The 19,182-nt window shown below is 40.4% G+C and overlaps 1 protein-coding gene across 1 annotated transcript; it reads right to left on the bottom strand.

Annotated features, from left to right (window-relative positions):
* Window positions 1–3,957: 3,957 nt before the first annotated feature.
* Window positions 3,958–4,677, bottom strand: LOC145981161 (uncharacterized). Its single transcript, XM_083114290.1, has one exon. It carries the CDS (start codon window positions 4,675–4,677, stop codon window positions 3,958–3,960), a length of 720 nt encoding a protein of 239 aa, XP_082970416.1.
* Between the last annotated feature and the right edge of the window lie 14,505 nt (window positions 4,678–19,182).

Below are 19,182 nucleotides of genomic sequence, written 5' to 3' on the forward strand. Positions count from 1 at the left end.
CGGTATGCAAGCCAAGATATTGTCCAAAGTTGCAGTATGGAGAGCACCTGTTATTACACCATTATAATTAGTTTCAGTTCTAAAGTACGTAAATATATTTACTAAAATTCACGGTTCACTAACGTTCAAAATAAAAGCATAAAGAGATAAAGAGTTCTACATGTTGATACCAATGTGCTCATTGAATTACATTGTTGCGCATGACAGCTGGGATTCGACTTAGTTCTTTTTCACGTTGTACCTGACCCCAACAATGAAAGGAAAAATCTTGGCTCGGCCAGTGAGCTGTTGCTGCAGATTGTTTACAGTATTTGTCAAGACGAAATGCATTACCTTCTGTTTTCCATCCTCCATTTGCGTCAGTAGTTGACGGATATATTCTTTACAGCTCTTGTAGACAGTTCCGGTGCATCTTGGCCGCAACAAGCAAAGGACATTTCGGGTAGGCTCTCCCGTTTAAAATGCCAGATTTTACATCGCCCTGGGCGAATAAATTTAGTGGCCGATTATATGAGTCGTGCCAGGTTTCTCCTCTCACTGACGGCGAAGAAGACTACATGGATCATTGTGACATGGTTGGACTGATTGATTATCTGACGAACTCAATTCCAAATGAACGACAAAAGGATATAGACAATAGTCTAGGCAATTTCAAGATCCCGATATAGATTATACATATCACACATTTAAAAATATTTTTTTTAAAAATTATATGATAGAAAAATACTAAGCTGTGCTATTATTTGCACTGGCCTTAATGACGTAAAATTCTTAAAAAAGAACCAGAGGACGCTCTTGACCAGAGTTATTGAGTACGGTGCTTTGAGAATCTTCACCACACAAGAACTATACCACCTCTAATCTTCCAAATCGAACACACATTTATTCTTATATCTGCATAGGTAGATATGTTTTCCTTTCTTTCTACAAACTACATTGCTGTATTTTCTGTCATATGTTTACGGACATATTTTAGGTGGTGGTCCTCGGCAAGCCCATAACAATATAATGTTCCATCAAACTTCTCCAAAAATTTTACGGGAGTCACATGAATGATAAGTCCATTCAATTTGGGAAACTTGAGAAGAACTGGAGGTTTAATGCTTCAAATATTTAAGTGAGGTCAATGTGTAATATCCATACTCGCACTGGAATCTATTGCTATTTTGAATATTAAATCCATCCTCTAATTTTCCATCCTGACTAATAGCTTTGGTTTTTCAATGTCATATCTATATGAAACTTTTCCTACTTCTCAGGTTGACAATTTTTTCTTCTCTACTGGAGGAATCTGTGCCTACGGAGTTACGTAGCTCTGTAAATTCAGGTTTCAATGAAACCAGTGAATAATATTCCGATTCAGATTCTCCTGCAAAAGTTTCACTGTGAGCCAAGTTTCTTATTCCAAAATTTTCTATACCTCCAATCAAACCTTGATAAAAACAGCGTGTGACTTTCTTTTACTCACATACTCAACTTAACTTACAGCACCGACTATCCCAACGAGAGATAACTACATTGAATCTACTCATAAAATTTTCAAAAACTTTAAAATTATTTAAACGCACAGAGCCTTTTCTTGACCACTTTTCAAAATTTTTGTCATAAGTTTTACATGAGGCAGAATGGAATATTAGGAGCCAATCCACGCAATTTATAGATAATCCACATAACAATATGGTTTCCCGCCAAACCATTGTTAGAATATTGTATTTCTATGGAATTCAGTAAAAGATATATGGACGAAGATATTGTCCAAATGTTGCATGAGAGAGAACAAGTATTATTACACTATTATAAGCGAAGGAACAGGCGAGTGGTTTCTAATATTATAGTGTTTCAATATACTTGCAAAAATTCGAAATTCAATAAAGTTCATTTTCATACTGCAAACAGATTCATTGTGCCATACACCATGAAATAAAAAATATTTTTCTTTCGCTGAAATTAAAGTCCTAAACTGAAATTCCATGTCTCTTTTCAGGATGTGGTAAGTAGAAATGTCAGGATTTAACAGGCGAGAAAAACCAAGTTAATTATAATAAACAGATATATATAATATCTCCAGAGAACTAACGAATATTAATTATCGCAATATGTGGATAATAGTGCCTGAAGTAGCATAATCACATAACGGCAATCTTTTTAGAAGTAATTTATAAGTTCTGGAGACAGTATAAACGATGTTGTAGGCCTCATTATGTGCGTTATATAAGAAGGTGTAGTAGTATACGTTACTTTGGCAAGAAGGAACCTACAACATCACTCATTTACACTTCATGTTACAAACTCCAAGCACAATATAATCAATAATATAAAACAACCTATCTAAATATAGCAGACGACACAGTCTATATTTACATTTTATTCTGTTCCTTCTCAATTTATATCAACTCACTCCCTCTAACAACAGAAACCATTTAAGGTCTTCTTACCAAAAGTTACTTTCAGCCAATTGAGGTTCTTTATTTCATCGAGGAAATGGAAACTCTAGGTTTTCTGTGTCCTCCTTTGCTTCGTGTGCCCGCTGCCTCTGGTTACAGTTTCTAGTATATTAAGTCCTACGTAAGTTGCAAACGCCCAAGAATCATGTGACGTCCCTTCTTCTTTACTTCCTTTCTCTGAATGTTACTTTACCCACTTGGTGCCTCTGAACTCTTTTATAACTTCACTTTTGAGTTTATCGTCCAAAAGCTTTGATCTGCCCTCTTGATACCTTACATAACCCGAGAAGCAACAGTCCATTGAAGGCCCAAGCCCACATATCGACCGCTTGCTTCAATTCCATCTGATCCTACTCACTCACTCACCCGAGGCGGAAGATCATCTAACTAGTTACGGGTTGATGTCAGTATTAAATAGATAATTGATTGATTTGATGTTTTAAGTACACTTTATGCACAATAGACTAACTGGGACTGGACCTACAGTTTAAAGTGGAATCCGAACGACTATGTGCCTCTAGTGGGTATCGAACCCGGGATCCTTTAATTACAAGGCAAGGACGCTACCACTACGCCATCGGGGAGGCACTATTAAATACTCCCTCTGTCCCATAATTATTATCCGGTACACCTTTGTTTGTTGTCCCATAATAATTGTCCGATATTCAAACTGTGACATTGGTGTATACAGAAGAAGAAAATGAAACACGGGAATGAGTCATACAACTTTATTACTCAAGAATCAGTACAAATTGGCCTATCAAGTATCCAAAAGAATATAAATAAAAAGTAATCAATCCAGAATCAATACAAAGTGACCAAGAAGTTTGACAAAACAAAACATCAAGACGAAAGAGATTGTTGGTCCAAGAAGGTTGTCATCCCATCAACGAGCTAGATCTAGTGCTGCAGTGCTGCTGTAGCCTCGTCGTAAATGTTCCGAGGACATTCCAAGCGGATGGCAGGACGTTGCGGCAGTTCAAGTGTGCTTTTTACATATGGGGAATCCTGTAGTTATTCCAACCTTGGACGCGCATAATTTCAATGAGATAGGACTGCAAAGTGAGAAAGACGTTGTTGAGCTTTTCGCGTGTCAGATCAGAGAAAGATGTTTCAACGGCGGCGATCAACTCATCAATAGTTTGTGGAGCTGCCTGATGGTGGAGAGACTGAATTGCCCGGAACTACCCCAGATATAAAACATTCATGTCCGGACTGTTTGGCGGTTTGCATACGAGATCCAAAGTGATTCCACTGGCCGCTGCAGCATCCATCCAGGCGCGGTCATTGGGAACGATATGCGGATGTGCATTGTCCTGCTGAACGGACACCTGGATTATCCCTGCGCGCAGTCCACGAGGCCATTGTGCATCTATTGTTGGGATTAACTTGTTGATGAGCATGTCCCGGTAAACATCTTTGGTAACAGTTAATGGTTTGGTGACCATTGTACCAGCAGGACGATTCCTGCTGTTACTCTTGGCAGGTTCCTTACTGACGAACGGCCAAATGCCTAACTTACCATTAAACCACTGCTTGCGACCAGGATCACAACAAGGCCGGGCGACGGCAACCAGAAATATGATCTTGGAATAAACGATTTGCTTTTACATGTTCGCTGCGTGTCTGATTCGTTGGGCTGTAAGTACAAATTCTGACCGTCCTTCATCAGGTAAAACCATTTTTCATCCACATGAACTGTCTCCATCATCATGTTGAACTTCGGATTTCCGCTTTCAGGACAAGCGACTGTGATAGGATTCACCATTGACGAGGCAAATTTTAGACGTTCCGTATTGTTGCTATCGGTCAATAATGGCTTCAGCGCATTCGTATGCACTCTGATCTCTCCTGCCTTCACACGCCTGTGTAGGGTACTCTTAGCAACGTTTAGCGCCACTGTCATTGAACGAATATTCTTCCGCTTTCGCAGCGATAGGTGCTGTAGTCGTTGTAGGGCGAGATCCTTCTTCTTTGGTCCGACTTTGCCTTTCATCCGAGATGCAACCGTAGCACAAATGGCCCCATTTTTCAACGATTGCCGCCCCTGTTGCCAAATTCGACGTGCTGTTCTCGTACTTACATGAAATTTCTCGGCCGCACTTGTCACGGCACCTTTCTTCAATACACCAGCCGTACTGTTTTCCAACAGAAACTCGTACACTGCCTGTCGTTCACTGTCCGTAAGGTTCTTGCTACCCCTGTCGCTTCCTATCATGGGTTGTGTGTTCATGGCTCTTCTTCTCACACATACTCACTGAAGGAGTTCTCTAATAACGATTTGCAGCGTGCCTTCCTAGACCGGTTTGCATACAGTGCCACACTGGTGTGTTGCAACCCAACGCCCTCTTTTGGTAATCGTCTGGGCGGTATTTATTGCTCGTTGCGATAAGGTCACGTTGTTCCTCTTCACAATCTTGAAGACTGATCTACTGAGCCTTTCCTCATGCGTGTGCTTTCCATCTGCCTCTTCGTCTGTAATTCCTGTACTACCATTTTGGCATACCGGACTATAATTATAGGACAGAGGGAGTAGATAAAATTCAGATTCTAAATGAACAAATAACAATTGGAAAGGGGTGTTATGGTGGTCATAAATCCCTCTTTGGCATTAATTTTCTTTAAGAGTGTTGATTTGTAATTAATTTGCCCAATTTTCCAAGCACTTTTGACATTCAAAATAATATTTCAGCAGTCTGACCTCCGTTAAAAAATCTGGTTGAGACTATGCGCGAATGCACGCAAAATAACACCTATCAGCTAGGTGCTAGCTGTTACATGATGTTAAAACAATTATTTCATTGTCAATATAAATTTTCTAGCAAAATGTGTTCCTCGATCGATGCAAGCATAAGCTATCAGATTTCTCAAATATCAACACATTTTGCAAAATAGATCATCCTGACCTAAATTGAATTATTTATTTCAGAAATCGCTCATGGACCACTTCTGGCGAAAGCAATACTTGTACAGTTTCATCAGGGGCGTATATTCCAGGCTACCTAGGCTATCTGCGAAGATTCAAGCCTAGAAAGTAAATTACTGAAGAGACATCTCTTAGAATCTGTGTGAATTGAGCCGATTTGAAAGAGAAGATAATGGCGATTCTGAAGTTGGCAACCTGAATTATTAGGAGTTGGGAACCTGAATTCTTAGGAGTTGGCAACCTGAATTGTTAGGAGTTGGCAACCTGAATTTTTATAAGTTTTCAACCTGACTACCGTTGGGATGGCAACGTTGCTTTCTTGAAAACGTCAAGAATGTGTCTAGTATTCTCCCTTCCTCCATAGCCTTGGACTAGGTGTCATTTGAGATAGCTCAGGTTTTTAGACTCAGCATACGCCACTGAGTTTCATATAGCCCTTGCGAAGACTGTCGATAATGTAACCACATACCTAAGGTACCTAGATTCAGTTTTGAGAGGTAGCAATGCTCTCACGCGTGGACATACACTAAGTATATCTCTTCTGTGTTGTAATACATTTAGTTCTGTGCATAAATGGTTGGGGTTCTCCTCGCCTTAGAATTTTCGTATGAGATTTTCTTCTGGCAAGGCCATCAGAAATCACCCCACCTACCGTACTACAAACTGACAGAACTGGGAGGCTCTGTTGTCTAAACCTACGGCCCATGTAATTCTCTGCAAGGTTATGCTATTCTGCATTTTGTATATACGTATGCATACACATATACAGCTACAGATGTTGCCTCCATAAAATCATTTTAGTCCTCAGAGATGGTAGTACTTGTCATTACTGTAAAGTGCTGCACAACGTATAATATAAAACATCAAAGGACCCAAGAATTGACACACCTAGCACGTAATACCAATAAATCAATCAACCCAAGAAAGCAATATTATTTACAAGTATATTCGCATACAAAATAGGTTCATATCTTTAGCTGAAAATAGTGTAACAGCGTTACACTCAAAATAAAAGTAAATGCACTTTGATATTCAGACAACAAAATACACCCAATAATACACGAATATGGTTGAAAATATTTTTGACAGTTATAAAGTACACATGAGAATCTAAAATAAATATTTAGTTACACGTAACACCTAAGCTTGTAATTTTCCTATAATACATGAGAGATATAAACCAAAGCAGTGTAATTGGAATCTCCAAACACACACGCATACTCATATGGGAGGCTGAATTTTGTACCCTCCTGCGCCACTATCGTTGTTAGTGTGTGCAGACGTGTTGTATCTTGTGTTTCTTCGAGAAACGATAACTCCGGCTGTAGGAGACGGAAATTCATAGGACTTGGACAGCCAGGTTAAAAATTTCGTGCCCCATCTTATGATGAGCCTTAAAATGGCGAGTTTTATGAAAACTTCTTGCACGCAAGAAAAATACATAACACGGCGTTTAAAGTTGCACGCCGCAGTTTCCTAACTGTACAGCGTTGTACTCCTGCCATTGGCTTGTCGCCACGCGCACCCTCTGCGTGGCTCCGCCCGATATCGCTTCTAAAACCGTGCGTCGTATAGTGATTTAATAACAAAGTGATTTCTCCAAACAGTTTATCGTTGATTTGTGAAAATATTTATACGAAAAGTGCCAGCAAAAAATCAGGCGAAGCCAGGCCGGCTCGGTAGTTCAGCGGTGGTTGAGTTGTTAGCACAGCGAGCTACGATGCCAGGGGTTCCGGGTTCGAATCCCGGGTAAGGCATGAATATTTGTGTTTGTGGAAATGAGAAAAAAAAGAAAACTGAGATAAGCCGAGAAATGAAAGATTGAGGAAAAGGTGAAAAAACAGGGGATACTACTCCTTTAATAAAAAAATGAAGAAAAAATTGGTAGAGCAATGGCACGGTATGCCAGAAACCCGGCTTCGAGTCTTGGTCGAGTCTGTATTTTTTGCTGAAAATCTACGTACGTAGTGCATATTCTGTGTGGCCTAATTTAATGGAAAGCGTGTACGTAGTTCAAATAATATTAATAATAACACATGGGAGCAATATAAGAACTTAAGGAACTGCATAACAATGAATGTTTGACGACGTTACCATTACGTTATCGGGGAAGCCGTATGAGTAAGAATCCACCCATCTATATTTGCATGTGCCTGTGTCTGTGTGTAAAATTAAGAAACTCCCAGTCAGGCTCGTAGCGAGAGTAGGCTAAGTGGGCTGAAGTTCAAAGTCTTTTTCTTTAAGACAAGGAAGACAGAATATACCACAGAGAAATTTGCCCCTGGCAGAGATAAGGGGAGAAGGGAACATACAACATGTTATTCGACCCTTGTTCCCACTGAAGATTTTCAAAGGATGAAGTGACTGCTAGATACTTCCTTTGGGAGGTCACCATGCGTAGGAAAACAAACAGCAATCCTGCCTAGGGCACCAAAATATCTAGCTTCCCTCCCCCTACCATCTATAACAATTTCCCACCCTACTTTAATCCAAAAATGTTCAGACGGAATATGCTGTTTCGTAAAACGTTAAGCGAACACCATATTTCCATTAAATGTGTGAATGAAACCATTTAACTTCTGTAAAAATGATATTGACAGTAGAATACTGATGATGATGATATAGTGACATTGCATAAATAAGGCAATTACGATACAGTTAATAGAGAAGGCATTTTTAAAATATGAAAGCGTATTTTAATGATTGCATTGGAACGTAAGGGATACAGTACATCATGTTATTGTATGTTTCTTGTTAATACTGTTTTTGTGGATTCTCGTTTGCATATTGTTATAACAATTTGAATAATACTCTAATAACACTAAAAATAAAAATAACTATGGAGAGATAATTTGAGGACAGCCTACTACACTGAGCAATAAAGGTTTCATCTGCATCTGTTTCTATCTGTCTACTCAAACACACTCCAAAATGCCTCTTTTGATAAGCAACTCACACTAACACTCAACGTAGATATTGCAGCTTAAAAAAGGCCAATCAAGTTATCTTTAATAGTGTCTCTGTTATTAATATTCAAAGAGTGTAAACACTATTTTGGGACACTATATTGTTGACGTTCTGAAGAATAAATCCAATGATCATACGCAAAATAACAATGGAAATATCTTCCACTTGCACAAATTGGTTCTTTTAATATGCATTATTAAGAATACGTGCATTGAATTTGTAAAAAAATCCTGGTTGGGCAAGCTGACTACCATTCACAATTTCCGTCTGTTTAAATTTTAACAGGGGAAGAAAATTTCAGAAGACTTGCGTCCAAAATACGTAGTTTGCATATTTGTTATTTAATATGTAAATATTTTAATGTTAACAAGTATACAGTGCATCATTTTACTAGTCGCTAATCTCGTCGCTGTAGTAATCCAGAGTCAGACAAAAAGAAAGAAAGAAAACACCATGTTAATGAAGGTAAAGTGTTCAGTTTCGTGAAGATTTCCATTTCGAGCCCTGCGTGTAAAAAACATGGAAACTATCGAGATACAATTAAGCATCTACGAAAGGAGATATTTACTTTTCATTTCCTTCCTCCTTTACTGTCTAGCTAACAGCAAGGACAAAAGACATTAAATAAATCAATATAATCAATAGAGCATCAATTCGTAGCAGCCTTGTCAGAAATGCATGTCCGTTATATATATATATATATATATATATATATATATATATATATATATATATATATATATATGTGTATGTGTGTGTATGCATATGTATATGGGGAAATGAGATTGTAAAAATGGGTTGGTTAATTTGCAAATCTGACCCCACTCCAAAATAAGTTTCGACGGCCTGTTGAGAAGAAAACCGACATTGGAAACCGGAGAGGCTGTGTTGTGAAAATATATACATATCACCTTAATCAACTCAACATTTTCTTTCTTAAGGCTGGGGTGTAAGGGGTGATCCTTAGACGCAGTACACCCAATTGTCAACCGCACTTCCACATAGTCCACCGTGGACTGTATTTGGCAGACTAACGAGACTCTAGCGTCTGGACCTACGACCAGAATAATACATATTTGTAGAGCTGTGTGTGTGTTCTCTTGTGTTTTGTCCTTACGTGTGCTGAGTGTCCCTTTATAATATTGACTTGGTGTTTTTAGTCTACCTTATGCACGTTAAGGCTAATCGGTACTACACCTGCAGTTTAAAGTGGAATCTGAACCACCATGTGCCTCCTCCGGGTATCGAAACCAGGACCCCTTGATTACAAGGCGACGACCCTACCACTGCGCAGTGTGCCTTAGCAGCCTCAGCTTTTAACCTAAGTAAGAATATTTTAGTCATCCGAGATTACAGTTATGTTATGGTAAGGGGTTGCACCCCGCATAATGTGACGGGTGCAAAATAGCCGAAGTGCTGACGCACCCGAAATTTCAACCACATCATCATAAGGCCATACGATAAGGCCCCCCGAGGTAAAATGCCGGAAGACAGTAATGGATTTGTTGATTGTTGATTTTGTTTGTTTTACTTTGCTTTCTGCCACTTTTGGCTAATTGCGAAGATGAGGATGAGTAATAATATGATGAAATTCATGAAAGGAAAATCACAAAGAACGCCCATTCCTAGGCCGGGATTTGAACCCGGAACCCCTGGCATCGCAGTGCGCTATTCTAACCACTCCGCCAAGAAGGTTGGCTACAGCAATGAATTTTCGTGAGTTATGTTTTTGTTAAAGTTGCAGGCAGATTATAGTGACGTGTGAGGCCCAAACTTCGTAGTTTCGTGTAGGTCCACTTCTGCAGTAACTATGCCACGATTTCCTACTATATTAAGCAAAGAATGCCAGCGGGGAAAATGATTGAGGTTTTAACCAGGGTTGTTGAGTGTCAGGAAGCCATAAATTCTAATGGGTTCTACTGGGTCCCGCTGCAGGACAGGAACCTTTTTACTCTAACAAATTAAATTCGCTCCAAGTTGCGTAGAGTTTCATTGAAAAGAGGTTCCTGGACCGTATTTAAATTGATACGGAAAAAAGGTTCCTGGACCGTGTTTAAATTGATCCTGAAAAAGACGTTCCTGGACCGTGTTTAAATTGAGCCGGGGAAAAGGTTCTTAGACCATATTTAAATTGATCCGGAAAAAAGTTCCTGGACCGAATTGAAATACTTTGCAGATAAAAAGGTTCTTTATGGTCCAGAACCCATTTACGTCTGCTGATTTTCTTTCCTGGACCGGAATTGAATTTATTTAAAATTCCTGGGCCTTTAACAACCCTGGTTTTAACAGAATTAAGTAAGGATTGAAACGCTGAGCAGGGAATCTGTGTACGTACAAAAAAGAACACAACAACGTGCACCTCAAAATTGCGTTTGGAAAGAACCTCTTTCTTAGGTAACAATATAGAATGCGTATAATTGTTTTTGGTAACATTATTCTACGATGTCAAGAGTTAAAATCTTGAACAAGAAATAAGCCGAATGCAACTTTTAAAACACTTAATCCAACACAACGGGCATGTGTAAGTTCTAAAAGAGAGGCTTTTTGACGTCTCGTAAGTGGCCATGATTTCACCCAGGTAGCCAGTTCAGCCGGGATTCGCATCGGAAATCCAGTTCTGCGTGATTCGGCCTTAACAGATTTACAGTTGCTCATTTTAAAAAGTAACTTAGTAACGCAGTTACCTGGGCTCCAAAAGTAACTGTACATTACTTTTACAGTTACTTTCCGCTGGAAATTTTCTTGCAAACAAATTGCACACAATCAAGAATCTTTAATTGTAATAAAATATGTGAAGACTTGAGTATTTTCAATGAATGATTGAATGAAATACACTATTTGTGCGCGTGAGCTCTTAGGCTATTTCCACTCGTCATATTATGCGGTGACCAGCCACTTATCTCAACTAAAATCAACACTCACTGTAAAGGGACACTCATTACATAACACAGGACAACACACTCGAATGTGTTTTATTCATGTTTCTGGTACATAATATACATCTTCACGCTTTTATATTATTTACCTTGTTGTATTTAAGAAATTCCCATTGCAGGAATTCTTTAAAGATCTATAAAAACAGCATGTGATAATTATTTTTTGCCATCTAACATATTACGAGGCTTGCCAGGAATGTAAAGATACAAACGAAAAATAAGATATACAAGAAATGTATTGCATGCAACTAATGCTACACTGGATACACTGGTACAGAGGCTACTTCTCCACATAAGTGCCACCATTGCCCAAACATTTGTTCAAACATGGAACACGTTTTTGTATCCCAGAATCGTCAAAATCCGCCGCCTCCATCTGGAACCAATTTGTGACTTCTTCTCCGACCTCATCGACGTTCTCAAAGTGTTTTCCACCGAGATGTTTCTTTAGGTAGAGGAACAGATGGTAATCGCTGGGTGCGAGGTCGGGGCTGTATGGCGGATGTTAAAGGACGTACGATGTCTTATTGAAAATGTGCAAGCACATCCTTGGTGACATTCGCTGAATGGGGCCGGGCGTTGTAAGGAATAAAGCGTATTCCACGTGACAACATGCACCTCCGTTTGATTTAAATTACACGTCAAAGATGTTTCAAAGTCAGGCAGTAGGTTTCAGCATTAATCATTCTTCCAGGAGACATGAATTCCAACAGGAGGATGCCGTGACGATCACAGAAAACGGTTGCCATCAGCTTGCGGGTTGAGAGTGAGGTTTTGAATTTTTTGGCTTTTGGAGAATGGGTATGGCGCCACTTCAATGACTGCTGCTTGGATTCAGGCGTATGTTTCATCAGCTGTCACTATGGAGTCCAGGAATGCATCTCCCTTTTCTGCATAGCGTGTAAGAAATTCCGGTGCGTATTCCAGTCGTTTGGTTTTGTTTTCGTCAGTCAACTTTTTTGGGACCCAGCGTGCACACAACTTCTCTATCCTAACACACTCACAACTTTATGAATAGTGTTTCTTGAAACGTCAGGAAACATCACACACAATTCTCTAATTGTCACCTGCCTGTTCACATGAACCTCTGCTTCAATTCAATTATGAATGTCGTCAGTGATCACGAACGGCTTCCCACTCCTCTCATCATCATGAATATCACACTGCCTTCTGTGAAGGCACGGCACCACTTTGCCACATTTTGCCGATTCATAAAGTTCCCGGACACAGTCACTGTATCTCGATGGATCTCCGATGGACGCTTTCTTTATTCCTGCAAAAACCTGACCACGGTGTGCACTTCACACCTGGCGTGATCTGGTACTGCCGCTGCAATTTCCCGCGCATGTTCCTCGCGGACTCAGCACAGCAATAACGGCTCACTCCCAATCTCGTCGTATGGATCAAGGTTACTGCCAGTGTTGACTAGGGATGGCCAGATCCGGATCCTAGCGGATCCGAAATCCGGATCCGGTTGGTTCCGGATCCTAAAATTTTTCGGATCCGGAATTTTCAGATCCGGAATTTTCGGATCCGGTACTTTCGGATCCGGATCCAGAACTTTCGGATCCGGATCCAGAACTTTCGGATCCGTATCCAGAACTTTCGGATCCGGATCCAGAATTTTCGGATCCGGATCCAGAACTTTCGGATCCGGATCCGTTTTGCCATCTCACATGCGCTTCTTTGGAAAGTAAGAATGTGCTTATAACATATTGTTACCTGCTAATATACATATATATATATATATATAATATACATACACACACACACATATATATATATATATATATATAGTGTGTGTGTGCGCGTGCGCGATTTGTAATTAATTAATACACTTACAAGGGAGGTCTAAGTCTCCCCCTCCGATTTCCATGAAACTTGCAGGGCCCAAATGAAGAAATACGTGTTTTTTTGTTTCGGCAAAAAATTTGTTCTAGGGGGCAACCACCTCTCAAATGTCAAGATGAGGACAAATTGAAGTGGGGATCTGACCCCTGTGTTCCCCTCCGATTTCCATGAAACGTGGCAGGTGTATAGTAGGGATGGCCAGATCCGGATCCTAGCGGATCCGAAATCCAGATCCAGAACTTTTTTATTTTAATTTGTAGAACTGTAACTGTAGAACAATTGTATAATTTTTGTATAACATTTCTATCTTCTATGTGTTAAAGGTTTCATCCTGGAATGGAATGTCTCACATTTATGTGTGTTTTCATTCCCCCCCCCTCAAATGTCAAGATTAGGAGAAATTGAAGAGGGGATCTGACCCCGAAACCACGTAAATATGGCATAGGAAGAAACAGGAGACATACGACCTCTCTATACACCTGTCAAATTTCATGAGAATCGGAGGGGGACACAGGGGTCAGATGATCCTCACGTCAATTTGTCCTCATCGTAACATTTGAGGCGGGTTTTGCCCCCTAAAACAGTTTTTTTAGCCGAAACAAAAAAAAACACGTATTTCTTCCTTTGGGCCCCTCTATACACCTGCCACGTTTCATGGAAATCGGAGGGGAACACAGGGGCCAGATACCCACTTCAATTTGTCCTCATCTTGACATTTGAAAGGAGGTTGCCCCCTAGAACAATATTTTTGCCGAAACAAGAAAACACGTATTTCTTCATTTGGGCCCGTTTATACTTACCTGCCAAGTTTCATGGAAATCGGAGGGGGACACATAAGTCAAATTCCCACTTAAATTTGTCCTCATATTGACATTTGAGGGGGTTTTGCCCCCTAAACCAGTTTTTTAGCTGAAACAAAAAAAACGTATTTCTTTCATTGGACCCCACTATACACCTGCCAAGTTTTATGGAAATCGGAGGGACACAGGGGTCAGATCCTCACTTCAATTTGTCCTCATCTTGACATTTGAGGGGGTTTTGCCCCCTAAAACCGTTTTTTAGCTGAAACAAAAAACACGTAATTCTTCCTTTTGGCCCCACTATACTGCCAAGTTTCATGGAAATCGGAGGGGGATACTTAGATAACCTCCATTGTTAGTCTTACACTTTGTAATTATTTAACACTGCATATATTATAATGTTTTATTTTAATATGTAGAACTGTAACTGTAGAACAATTGTATAATTTTTGTATAACATTTCTATCTTGTTATATGTGTTAAAGGTTTCATCCTGGAATGGAATGTCTCACATTTATGTGTGTTTTCATTTCCAATACATTCGAATGAATACATATTCGTTTCAATGGCAATTACAAAATCACCTCTGACATGTCTGCACGAGTGTGTTAGCCGATGCGTAGCAAAGTATTTTAGGAACAACACTTGAAAAAAATTCTTGTAGAACTAACGAAAATTGCTTTGTAATCGAAGATCATAATACCTTTTAAGGTGTGGTAATATTATAATGGGATTGAGATACGCAACTCTCGGATCCGGATCCGGATCCAGATCTGAATCTTTCGGACCCGGATCCAGATCAGGAACTTTCGGATCCGGATCCAGATCCGAAACTTTCAGACTCGGATCCGTGGATCCAGAACTCTCGGATCCGGATCCAGATCCAAAACTTTCAGACCCGGATCCGGATCCGCGGATCCGGAACTCTCGGATCCGGATCCAGATACGAAACTTGCAGACCTGGATCCGGATCCGGAATTTTCGGATCCGGATCCAGATCCGTAACTTTTGGATCCGGATCCGTTTGGCCATCCCTAGTGTTGACCACTTTGGTACACATTTTCCCCCTAACGTGCAAATGTGTTTGTATCTTTACTTTCCTGACAAGCCTCGTAGTTCCATTTAATCACTCGCACGCATATGTGTGTGGGTTTGTACGTATCCAGCAAATAGGACATCTTGAGCATGTACGTGCATAATTTAATTGTTGTGATGGTCTAATGGATAGGGTGTCTGACTGCCATGCAGGAGACCCAAGTTCGATTCCCGGTTGGATGATCTACGGTCGGGATTTTTCCGACTTTTTCCCCGCATGCTTTATGCTCTGGGGCTATCCAAGTCTCAAATCAATGGATAGCTTGGGGCAACCCTGGGGAGTGAAGGCGGTCAAAGTGTGTTGCTGGTCACATCATTTCTAAAATGGCCAAGATCAAGAATGTGTGGGGCCCTACCCCCACATCATCTAAAATGTGTCTTCATGGCATGATGCTATATGCACAGGAAACTTTACTTTTATACACACACACAAACAGAGGTTGTTTCAAAGTAATACACCTCTTTCTTTCTTCACTCCTAATGCAAGATACCAAAGATGGAAGGTAAGGAAATGTGTTTGCACTCGTGGCTAATATGTAGGGTCTCTCTCATCCTTTACGTACTGAGGTGTTAGTGGATTGGGGTAAGGGGTGTATGATTCCTATCGGGAAGCAGTCATCAAAGGGGACATTATGGTAGTTGGCATGACAGCAACAGTGAAGTCCAGGTTTTGGGCGGAGGAGCGGTGTTTGTTGGTTCGGAGATTGAGAGCTGTCGATATTCAGGTAGAAATGACCACAGATATTGCAGATGAGGATGTAAATGAAGTTAGAGGTGTGGCATGTTCCTTTATGGCAGAGGGTGAATTTGCGAGTAAAAGTGTGAATCTGGAGTGTGTGGGAAGTGACAATAATGGAGCAGGTTTTGCACCTTGGGCACTTGCATTTGTGGGCAAGAGGATAGTTTATTGTACGTTGGTGGAGTATGGTGAACAAGGATGTTTTGGAGGTTGGGGGGGGGGCCTTTGAAAATAACACTGGGCCTGTAAGGAAAGATGTTTCTGGTGTCAGGATCACTGTGGAGGATGGGAAGGAGGGATTACAGAGTGGGTCTGATTTTGTTGAGGTGTTGATTGGTGGCAGGTTTCTTGGTGGAGGTGTAGGAAGCAGCTTGGAATATTTGTTTGGTGACCAGTGTGAAAGGATGAAAGGATATCCACGGTTGACCAAGCCTTGGTGCAGGCATAGGATGTAGTTCTGTCAGGAGGTAGATGAAGTGTTGACCTCTGAGGGCCAGGGTGAATGGGATAGCTCTCTTGGTGTGGAATAGATAGGAACTGGACAAGTGTAAGTATTGCATACGATTGGTAGGTTTGACATGAATAAAGTTTCCAAATCATCTTCCATGATGTGCACATCCAAATCCAGGATTGGAAGGTGATTTGGTTGGCGGAGTGGGTCCAGGTGAACTTCATGAAGCAGAACTCATTAAGTTGGTCTAGGAAGGTGAATATGGATGTCTCTCCATGTGTCCAGAGCATGAAGATGTGATCCATGTAACGGAGCCAGAGGAACAGTCTACAGAAACGCTTGTTCGAGTTTGCCCTTGGAAAGGTTGGCACAGGATGGGACCATTCTGGTACCCACGGCTGGCCGTACCTCGGGCTAGAAGGTAGTGCTTGTCCTCGAAGGTGAAGTGGTTGTACGTGAGGACAAGGGGCTGAGTGGATCAGGATATTAGTGCTGGGGTTGTGGGGTTTTGGTCTGATACTGAGGAAGGATTCCATGGAGCGGAGGTCATGGGAGTGAGGTATGTTGGTGTAGAGCAAAATGGGCCACCTGTAAGGGTGTGTGACGCATGTCACCACCCAGGGCTTTGCGCTTCCATCATTTTTGATCATTTTTCGTGCAAGCGCAATTACCCTCGAACAGAAGAGAAACAATTGTTGTTAAAAGAAAAAATGTGTCATAACAAAGCTCTATTTCTGGTAACGGACAACTCTGTCCTGTTTTCATGTCAAACCACCAGTGAATATTTGCCGATAAGGAACAACGACCCATTTGTGACTCCAACTTTCCCTGATTTCCTGCCTAATGTTCGACCATCATAATATGGTTATTTGTCTGGAAACAGGCCCAACAAATTTTAGGGTGTGCCGCTCTGCGAAAAGACAAAAACAAGAGTTAGCATCAAAGATTTGAAGGTCCGTTGTGCTCTTTGCTACAACTCCTCATGTTTACAACCGCAACTGGGTGTTTTTGATGGCAAGATGAAACCGTCTACTGAGAGTTTGATACTCCATTAGTGCAAAGCACGTAAGGCTTTTGTTTTTGAGAATTTGTAGTCAGCAGAAATTACGGGAAAGTTATTTTATATTAAAGAAATAAATTTAATCGTACCTATTACTGTGAAGAGGGATCCCACGAAGTCTACTGGTTAGCTGTCTAGAGTATGGTGCGAGTGGCCTGCCCAGGTTCGATTCCCAGTACGAACACTCAAAATTTCGGTATTAACCGAGCATCATTTGAAAAGAAGCAATAGCGGACTCGCGTCTCGACTCTGGAAAGCCAGAAAATAGCAGCGATGGGTTTCGATGGCCTCATCAAGATTCACCCAAAGAAAAGTGAATTGGCAGGCTGTGCCCCTAAGATGGCTCCTGCGCCACGGATTTGTTTGTAGCAGCAATACTGTGAAGAATTTCTAAATTATAGAAAAGTTCAGTTCATTTGTCCCACTCCAGTTATTCATTTTTTAAATTCCTACTATTCAAGTATCAAATTCTCAAAAATACACTCACTCGAAACCTGGAGTGGTCTTGGATGTTTCTTTGTGAATGTCCCTTCCTCAATTTTTATAAGCTTCATTCATGCTCATCGTTACGATTTAACTAAAGAGGCAGAAAAGTGACATAAAATAAGAAAAGTGACCATAACTATAGTTTGAGAGCAGTCCCATTGCTGGCACAATCAATAATTTGCCTGTCACTTTTATGCACTGAAATGTGACTACAGTATTTACTCAAACTCCAGTTTACAAGAATTCATTTTCATTGTGTTTTCGTTTGAGCTTTTCTGCATGTATAGTAATTTCCCGATTTTTTAGGCAAGCAATTCGCAACACAGGATTGGCGTCAATATTTAGTCTTTATTTGGTGATATTCCAAGCACTTCACATCGTAAATAGTGCTTGTATAGCACTCTCGTTAAAAATTGAACAGCATATTTGGAATTTGCCTCATCAAATTTGCTATCTCAATAATTTTTCGCAACTTCTCGTCGGAAGGAAACAAGTAAAAACAGTATCAGTTTTTTAATATTGCGTTTTACTGTACTTGATGACAGACAATATTTAAGACTCAAACTTAGATATGAAATAAGAATCATAAAGAACACACGAATTAAACAAAAAAATTTACACAAAATTATTTCACTATCTAATCAGGGCTGTACTGTGTTTTCTTATGCGCCCCCCCCCCCCCCCATCTGACATCAAGCTTTACAACTCCATCCATTTCAAAAAAGGGGCTTCAGAAACAGGATTCACAGGGCAGGTGGTGTGCAGGTAAAAGGACCTTGGGTCGGCATATTCCCCCGCAGATGAAATGGAAGTAAAGATCTGGAGATATGAGTGCCTTATTTATATTGCCTCTCACACCCTCCCAGAGAAGGAACGTTTCCAGATTTTACAACTGTGCCAAAGTGTCAACAAATTTCAAGTCATTCATGTTTGACATAGTAGTGTGTATGGTCTCCATTTAAAATTTCGCCATGATAAACGGAAATAATGTAGATACACTTAACGTCAAGGATTCTATGTAGTGTTAGTGTTGATGGTGGTGTAACGGAGTGTGTTCGTGATAGAGTCCAAGTCGTGTGTAGCAGTGGCAGCAATGACCTTAAATGTAGCTCATCTGTGAACCAGGTGTAAAATATAGGAACTAACTGCGAGGAGTAGTATGTTTCATGTTCATCTTCTGACCCAGGTGACAGATCGTCTCTGCTGTTAGATCCAGGTGAGTGGCCGTTAGTTTTAAATAGTTCAGAATTTGATTCTGATCAATCAATCAATCAATCAATATGATGTACCCCTAGTATGACTTTCATTATATTTAATTGCAAGACCAGAAATGTTCAATATCATATTGTTACTTTAAATAAAAAGCAGCAATATTGGTTGTTTGGTTGATTTGGTGTTTCAAGTTCCTTTGTGCACAGTAAGGCTAA

Source organism: Lepisma saccharinum, chromosome 29 (genome assembly GCF_977018435.1).
Source record: "Lepisma saccharinum chromosome 29, izLepSacc3.1, whole genome shotgun sequence".
In the NCBI taxonomy this organism is placed as follows: Eukaryota; Metazoa; Arthropoda; class Insecta; order Zygentoma; family Lepismatidae; genus Lepisma; species Lepisma saccharinum.

What these genes read in the sequence shown, in the direction of transcription:
- LOC145981161 (XM_083114290.1), bottom strand. Translation starts at nt 4,677, where the DNA reads ATGAACACACAACCCATGATAGGAAGCGACAGGGGTAGCAAGAACCTT.